This window comes from Juglans microcarpa x Juglans regia, chromosome 5D, assembly GCF_004785595.1.
Source record: "Juglans microcarpa x Juglans regia isolate MS1-56 chromosome 5D, Jm3101_v1.0, whole genome shotgun sequence".
NCBI classification, from domain to species: domain Eukaryota; kingdom Viridiplantae; phylum Streptophyta; class Magnoliopsida; order Fagales; family Juglandaceae; genus Juglans; species Juglans microcarpa x Juglans regia.
Genome location: NC_054602.1, coordinates 4,008,093 through 4,016,923, shown reverse-complemented (window position 1 = coordinate 4,016,923; position 8,831 = coordinate 4,008,093). Strand labels below are relative to the sequence as shown.

The 8,831-nt window shown below is 36.4% G+C and overlaps 2 protein-coding genes across 2 annotated transcripts; both read left to right on the top strand.

The window, feature by feature from the left end:
- The first annotated feature begins 356 nt into the window (after positions 1-356).
- LOC121265125 (pyrroline-5-carboxylate reductase) lies at positions 357-5,816 on the top strand. Its single transcript, XM_041168620.1, has 7 exons — positions 357-747; positions 1,105-1,153; positions 2,121-2,212; positions 2,873-2,945; positions 4,298-4,418; positions 4,645-4,750; positions 5,448-5,816. Exons 1-7 carry the CDS (start codon positions 550-552, stop codon positions 5,634-5,636), a joined length of 828 nt encoding a protein of 275 aa, XP_041024554.1. The 5' UTR covers positions 357-549; the 3' UTR covers positions 5,637-5,816.
- Positions 5,817-6,614: 798 nt separating this feature from the next.
- LOC121264775 (UPF0481 protein At3g47200-like) lies at positions 6,615-8,215 on the top strand. The gene is made up of 2 exons (XM_041168074.1): positions 6,615-7,491; positions 7,573-8,215. Exons 1-2 carry the CDS (start codon positions 6,615-6,617, stop codon positions 7,995-7,997), a joined length of 1,302 nt encoding a protein of 433 aa, XP_041024008.1. The 3' UTR covers positions 7,998-8,215.
- The last annotated feature ends 616 nt before the right edge of the window (positions 8,216-8,831 follow it).

Sequence of the window (8,831 nt, the reverse complement as noted above, 5' to 3'; positions counted from 1 at the left end):
ATGCTACTGAATGATAAATAATAGATTTTTTTTGCCTTGTTTGATAACATAGATGAGATGAGATGTTCTTATCTCAAACTTCTCATGATTTCATTCTCAAATATCATTCAAATACAAAATATTTATTAATTTCAAGTATTAAACTTTTTGATCTAATCATTTACCTAATCATTATCCAAACACACCTATACAACTTTTTCAAACTTACGGAAAAAAAAAAATAAAAAAAAAATCTTTTTCAAATAAAAATAATATATTTTTTTAATTTTATAATTTTTTTTATCTACTTTATCAAAATTCAATAAAACATTTCATCTCAAATTATTTTATAAAATTCTCTCGCAATTTCTTTTCCCATCTCATGCCGTTAATGTTTTTTTAAAAGAAACTCTGCTTACGAGTCCCTAATTAAACGGGGACGAATCTTCATTTCACTTCTCTCAAAAAAGGGGTTCCGGTGAATCTGCAATTCGTAGACCCTGTGCAGTCTGCACTTCCTAAGTTCACTCCAGTGGTTGGAACGCGTGGTGGAACCGAAGACGACGTACAATGGAGTTGTTTCCTATTCCGAGTGAAACGTACAAGCTAGGGTTTATCGGAGCGGGGAAAATGGCGGAGAGCATCGCCAGTGGAGTGGTGCGATCCGGTGTTTTGCCTCCTTCCCGTATCATTACCTCTCACTCCAACCCCGTCCGCCGCGACGCCTTCGAGTCCTTCGGGGTCACTCTTCTTCCCCGCAACGAAGACGTATGATTCCCCTCCCCCCTCCCCACACTCCTTTTCGTTTTTGTCCTTATTTCCCCTAGTTTGAAGGAAAAACGGAAATTAGTAACGGAGTGCTTCAACTGTGGAGAGAAACCTTTTTCGATGCTAACTGCGAAGCCAATGTCAGGTTTTGCACATTTTTAGGATGTAACAACATTGCTACTAGATAAACAGAGCCTTATGACTTACTTTTCTTTGAAACTTGACTTTCCTGCTCAGGCCATTTCTAAGTTCGGTGTGCTTCGTATATGATATGTCTATTTTTCTATAATTATATCGGTTACTTTGTTGTTTAGTTATTTTAGAGTGGATTTCGATTCGTTTTTCTCGTGGTGACAGGTGATCAAAGACAGTGATGTGGTCATTTTCTCTGTGAAACCTCACGTTGGTATAGCCCTTGTGTCCTATACTACGCCCCACTCACAGTTTTGGTTGTTGTGTCTGCACTTATATTTTATGTTCTTGAAATTTAATTCCTCTATTTTTTAGGTGCTCATTGTGAATGTTTAATTGAAATTTGTTTCTCGCTTATGTCTCAAGAACTCATCTTCTGGGGAAATATTTGGTTTTTGGGCTGTTTAATTCTTTCTAATCCAACGCTTGGAAACATAAGTGCAGAAAAAAATTACGTTCAGAGATTTTTGAACATCTGAGTTTGCGAAGGCTTTGTAGTGAAGAATAATGAATTTGGGTTTGCTTTTCTTTCTCTCTGTTTTTTTTTTTTTTTTTGTTATTTATTTTTAGATCTACAAATTGTTACATCCCAGACAAGTTTGGCGAGTGAGATGACAATTTTGTGAATAGTAGTAAGATAGATTGTGAATAATAGTGAGATAGTCTGAGTCAATATTTTATGGGGTTTTGTGAAAGGAGAGAGAAAAAGTTGAATAAAAAATATTATAAAGTTAAAATATTATTAGAATATAATTTTTTAATATAATTTTTGTTTGGAGATTTGAAAAAGTTGAATTGTTTTTTACTTTTTGTTTAAAAGTTTGGGAAAGTTGTAATGATTAGTTTGAAAGTATTTGTGTTTGAGTGATGTTTGGGAATGAGATAGGATGAGATGAGATGAGAATTTTGGGATGAAAACTTTTTCCAAATAAGCCAGTCTCCGCACCCCCTTAAATGATATGAATTTTGAGTTGTGAAGAATATTGAAGGATGAGTTATTGCTCGAGAAAAGTTAGCACACTTGATGAGGTGTTTTTATGAAATTCTTATTAATCGGGTGTTGCTCTTGTAGCTCATGTCAAAACCAAATTCTAGACTCATATGGATGATAATTATGTACATGCTTTTGTTGTGAGTTTTCTTATTGGATAATCAGTTTTCACATTTTTCTTTTGCTTTAGTCAAAGGTGTACTCTTGCAGTTGAAGCCACTATTAACAAAAAAGAAGCTTCTGGTTTCTGTTGCTGCTGGAGTCAAATTGAAGGATCTGGAGGTTTGTGAAAGTTAACACTTCTTACTCTATGCAAATTTTATCTGGATGGGCTTTTTGAGTCTCAAAATAGTCAAACCTATCCCGATGATCAATATGAATTATCTACCAAGAATATTAGAAATAGTCATCCCTTGTCACTGCCAATGTCGTTTTCATCTCTCATATATGACTTACATGGCATTCTCAGTTAGCGAGGACCAGGATCCTGTATGGCCTTGTCACTGGCCTAATGGTAGAACTACCATTGTAAAAATGCATCTTATCGAGTGAATTAGAAATTGGCCATTTTTTAATTTTTTTCCTCATCTTCATCTTTATAATTATATTTCTAAAATATGGTATCCTGAGGTCGATCTAGGAGGACGTTTGGAACCAGCATCTATTTGCAGAATATGTTATGGATGAATGAGCACAAATGAACAAGGCTGCAATATAAACCTTCTTTATTAAATTTGGTTTCATTTATGTTCACAAAATATCTGTTCATTCTCCACTCTTATGTGTTAGCACACATTCATTATGCCCTTTGTGTCATACCCTGGGTGCTTTAATCCTCGTTTCGAACTTCATATGTACAAATAGTGTTTCACTTTTTACTGTATTTTTAAGTCATTGATTTTCAAACTCTACATACTTCATTGAAGTGATCTGTTTCATTAGGAATGTGCTGATCAAAGCCGATTTATAAGGGTAATGCCAAATACTCCTTCAGCTGTAGGCGAGGCAGCATCTGGTATTTTTTTCTCTTCTTTTATGTTGTTTAATTTATAATTATTATCATCTTGATCAGGCAAAATTATCATGTTAAAATCATACTCATTTTACTGAGTTGTATATTATTTTTCCTCCTGGCTTTTGGTTAGGACTTAGGGTTACTCATCAGCCCGCACATAGGCAACTTTGCTGTGCTCACATATTCCCTTGTTCTTTTGTTACTATTCCCTTAGATATAAAGCAAGAGCTTTACCTGCTGTAAGTATCATACATTAAAGTAGCAATGCATTCTGCGAAGAATCCAATATGTCTAATGAAGGGAATGTGAGTATACTGTCTTATTCTCAATTACTCTCAATTTGCAGACATTGTTGAGAATTTATTTTCTCCGATTGTTAAGCGTGAATGAATTGTTGAGATGCTGTTCCCGGACACATGGTGCCAATAAAAAAAAAGAAGCATGAAAGAATTTTGTTAGACAAAAGTTTATGAGCTGGAAGTCACTGCAGCTCATCATGATGGGTGCATTTGTGAATGTCACCTGTCTTTAAAAATTTGATTGAAAGGAGGGGCATGCATTTCTACTCATTTGGTCAGTCAAGAGTATGGAATGTTGTGAGATGAAGAAGATTTAGTGTGCTCTATGGATTATTATTGTTCATTGTAGTTAGAAGGCCAAATTCTGCATCACTTTCAAACAGTATGAGAGCATTACATTCTACTTGTACAAGGTAAATGTCTAACAGTATGAGGCCAAGTTATGCCTTTCACTCTGCTCAAACTTTATGTGGCCTTTTGGAATAACTTCCCTAGATACGGACTGCAACTCTTTGCTTTCCATGTGGTTTCAAATTATGTTGGTGTCACACACATGCTTAATTTTTTTTCCCAAAAAAAAAGGAGAAAGAAACGAGAGGATAGTATTCCGAAAGGACGAAAAATTCTGGGAAAGATTCACAATGTCCACAACCACTCATGGTTGTGGTAAAACGGATTTTAGCAAGCTTTGATTAGGCTGTATATTGTACTGCAAGCTTACTCTTTAGCCAAATTGTCTACCTATGCAAACTGGGACTCCTCCCAAACCACCTATTCTCATGGTGATAAGATCTCCCCTTCATTTTATCCTGAATAGTAATAAAACTAATGATCAAAACTTGTGCCATAACACATTCATTAACTCATTTTAATGAAGGGGATTAGGGGCTGAACATGGATTTCTGGTCATATCAATGCCATTTTCTTCTGTCACATGTATTTTTCCACTCAAATCTTGTAGTTCTTGTTTGCTATACCTTTTGCATAAAAGTTGTTAAAAAATTAGAACTTTCATCAAAATGGTAAGGTCTCTAATATACTTGAAATGCATAGTTATGAGCTTGGGAGGATCTGCAACTGTAGAGGATGCGGACCTAATAGCTCAACTATTTGGATCAATTGGTAAGATATGGAGAGCTGATGAGAAATTGTTCGATGCAGTCACTGGTCTGAGGTATGTGGCATTTGTCGTTATATAAGAGCACCTTGGCACACTATTTATATTTAATGGATTCAACTATTTTATTCAGAAAAGGTTTTTGGGTTCATCAATCAAGAACAGCATTTGAATTTTTGTTGACTTTTCTTTTACCTATAAAAAAATTATGCATTTGTATCTATAGGGAGATTAGGTAACTACAATTTATTTTAAAATACAACATTTTCCTGGAAATGTTCAGTGGCAGTGGCCCAGCATATATATTCTTAGCAATTGAAGCTTTGGCTGATGGAGGTGTGGCTGCTGGTCTACCACGAGAACTTGCACTGGGTCTTGCTTCTCAAACTGTTAGTCCTTCTCTTCTGTTTTTTTTTTTTTTTTTTTTAACAAAAGGAAATCACTTATATATGTAATTTGGTGATGCTTTTACAGGAACTAGGATTTTATTGCTCTCTGGGAATTTAAATAATAGTACTTGGTGTAACTTAATTGCGAAAACTCTTAACTGGAAGTCAAGAGTACTATAGCATCAGTCTGCCAGAAATTAACTTGTATTATTAGCTGCAGAAGAGTAAGGCTTGTCAAAAAAAGATTTGATCATTGAGATTGCAGATTTTTTGTTCAAATTACTATTTTTAGGACAGTATTTGGAATATTACATGCATTCATGTAAAATACATGATACTTGTTGTTGGACTGAAATGGTTGATACCATTAAGTAGGTACCGTGCAAAATAAATGATGTGTAAAAAAAGAGGAGTTTCATAATATGAATTTCTTTAGGTTCAGAATAGAAGTATCTAACGTGCTCAGGAGAAATACCTTTCACGTCTTTCACTGTTGCTACTCTTTACATTACGCATTACTTGTTCAAATAATCAAATTAAAGAATTTCTTATTTGTTTATTATTTTTGGAGGTGGAGAGACTAGCAAGGGGAAGGCCCAGAGTAGTTAGAAGTAGATTTGCTTCCTTTTTACTTGTATATGCCCTTCTAAATGTCAGCCATATCATCGAGCAAGTGAATTCCTTGTTTCTTTTGCAGGTATTGGGAGCAGCAACTATGGCCACTAAAACTGGGAAGCATCCAGGTCAGCTCAAAGATGATGTTGCATCACCTGGTGGGACAACCATTGCTGGTATTCATGAGTTGGAGAAAGGTGGTTTCCGTGGAACTTTAATGAATGCAGTTATTGCCGCTTCGAAGCGCAGCAAAGAACTTTCCCAAAGTTAGTCATATGCATTTCTTTCACAACGCTGGTAAATGGTGATGCCGGTATAACGTTGGAGTTTGCAATTATATTTTGTCTTTTTTGTTGAGTTTTTATTAGGTGATCTTTTAGTCATTCTTCAACTTTTTTCTTAGAAGAAATTACTTGGTTTAATAAGAAATCAATACCAATTTATAATAAAATTTAACTTTTGCATGACTAGAAAAAGAAAAAGGGTAATTGAAAGGCCAAGTGAGCATCTGTTGAACAACTTTGCCCCCCATTTTTTTTTTTTATACGGTATTTGATGAACTGCTTCAGTCACTAGTGGACTTGATGGTGGAAATGAGAGAACTAAATTTGGATGAAGTGATGCAATAAATTAACTGGATCACGAAGAGTCTTAATTAGTTCAGAGTAAAATAGGTTCTGTGATGCTTGTACACCCTCGTCATTTGATAGGAGCGGTAAAATATAACGGAAATTGTGGAGAATTATTGAACCGAGAGTCTGGGTTTCTCTGCACCAGCCTGGCCTGCAAGCCAGCCAGCCAGCCAGCGAGGCAGGTATTAATAGGATTTTTCCTATTTTCTAGGCCAGTCAGGTATTTATATCCAATGAACAATTTGAATCAATAGCCAACTAAATTTAATTTACTCACGAGCTTGTGTAGAGTAAAGTGAATCCTGTATTGCCCAAGTGTCAAGCGATACCAAGCTTGACATGCCACTAAAGTTCAATGTACCATATTCCCCCAGATCGATCGAAAGGTTACGTCAGTCACACAACTGAATCAACCGTAGCACGATTTAAACCCGACAACATGGATGGATGGAGGCACTGTATTCGTAGAAAAAACAGAAAAATATAGAGCAATGACTGACGTTAAGATAGACATACGGGATTCACCTTCCCGTAACGAGTGGTTCGAGCGTATAAGGAGCTATCAGATTCAGAATATTTCTGGAAGAAACTGACTCAAGATACAGAATGTGCCGCAGATGCTTAGTCTGATCGAGTCAAACAAGAAATGTTATGTTCCGTTGGTGATTTCCATTGGTCCTTACCACCATGGGAAACCTGAGCTCAGTGTGGTAGAGGATCATAAGTTTTTATTGACAAAGAAGTATCTCGCCGGGACTGGATCAAATATTGAGGATGTGTACAACCAAGTAGCCGAGGTGGCTAAAGAGGCAAGAGAATGCTATGAGGGGGACTTGAAACGAGAGATTAAAAAGGATGAGAAACAAGAGATTAGCGATGAGGAATTCACTCGAATGATGTGTCTTGATGCTTGCTTCATTTTGCAGTTCATGTATTGCACGGTGAAGCAGAAGCGTGGGGAATTGGGAATGAAAAGAGACATCATGGCATTCGTGCAACGGGATCTGTTATTGCTTGAGAACCAACTCCCTTATCTAGTCCTCGAGAAGTTGATCATGACGTTTAAGTTCAATGACGATATTGATGAAAGGGAGAGCATTATCCACAAGTTCATCGAAATGACTCAGGCCGCATCTCTCCATCGAGTCGTATTGTTCAGGGAAAGACTTTGTAAGTATATTTCTTCTAAAATTTGTACCGGATCAGTTGCCCAGGATGTGTCAGTGAACAGAGAGACTGAAGAACCTGTTCATCTTCTTCAAATCTTTCGCCAAAAACTCCTCGATGCAAATGCAACAGAAGACCGAAAATCTAGTTCAATACGGGAGTTGTTCGCCTCATGTTTTGGAAAATTCAAGAATTGTTTGCCATACTTTTGTCCAAAAGTCCTAATACAAAATGGTCAGGGTGACGAAAAACCTGCATCTAGCGGTGGCTGGTGCTCCTATCGTTCAGCCAGCGAACTTAAATCAGTGGGAATACATTTCAAGCCTGGTAAGACTCGAAACTTTAAAGATGTGAGTTTTAAATCAACCTTCCTGGGTGGACAACTCACACTTCCTCAAATAACCGTAGACGACTCCACTAAGTCCTTACTGTTGAACATGGTAGCATATGAAACATGCCCTGATGCCCCTGATGACTTTGGAGTCACTTCTTATGTTTGTCTCATGGATACACTCATTGACACGGCTGAAGACGTGAAGGTGCTGCGATCCAACGGCGTGCTTCTTAATTTTCTGGGCAGTGACCAACAGGTTGCCGACCTCTTCAATGAAATAGCCAATGATTTGGTGCCCAATCCCGATACTTATTCTCAAGTTAAAGCTCTCATGGAAAAACATTATAAGAATAGAGTCAACATTTGGATTGCTGATTGGCTGCATAGGCATTTTAGTAGCCCTTGGGCAATTCTGGCATTCGTTGTTGCAGTTTTTGCCATTACCCTTACTTGCCTGCAGACTTACCATGCAGCCAATCCACCGAATGGTTCGTGTTGATCAGAGAGCTGCAGACCGGGGGTGGCCGATTGGGTCATCTTTTTATGTAAACTACCGTGGCCATTGTCCCTGCCCTGTACGTGAGTTGTTTTGTGTGTTTTGTTTTCTCCCTTTTTTGAGCATGAAGGTGAAAGTATTTGTCATGTAACATAATTGTAGATTGTTTGCACATTGTTTTGGTATGTGGACACAAATAACAATATGTGGTTTTGCCATCATATCTATTAATCATATGTGTGTATAAGCTTCTCTTTCCATGTATACAAATGGGTATTGTGGTTGTACGTGTTCCATTATCTTTGCATCTTCTCATTGATAAATTTATGAATGTGTACTTGCAAGTTGAATGGTACGTAATTTGAAAGGAGCTTCTCTATTTTTCCCTATACAATAATACAACTAATTAAGTTAAAACCATGTATTTTAAGTTTAAAAACGTGTTTCATACACAAAATATTTACGAATAGTATTATTTAAAAACTTTTATATCACATATAATTTACATGATATAATTTAATTTGTAAGATTTAAATTTTAAAATATATTTTTAAAATCAAATTATATCACATAGATAGTTTACATGATAAGTTAATATAAGACACTTCAATAGTTAAAGATACAGCCGTCGTTAATTTATGCCTTTATATCATTGCAAAGGTGCGTGCTTTGGCTCCACCGTACAAGTATTCTTGGTCAAGCTTTTCCTTTATTTTCCCTGAAAATGGAAACAATATATATTCATGTGCCAATCGATATTGATCAGACAACCGAAACTACTGTGATACATGAGAGATTTGACTGATACGTATACCCGCAGAAAGGAAACTGTTTTTT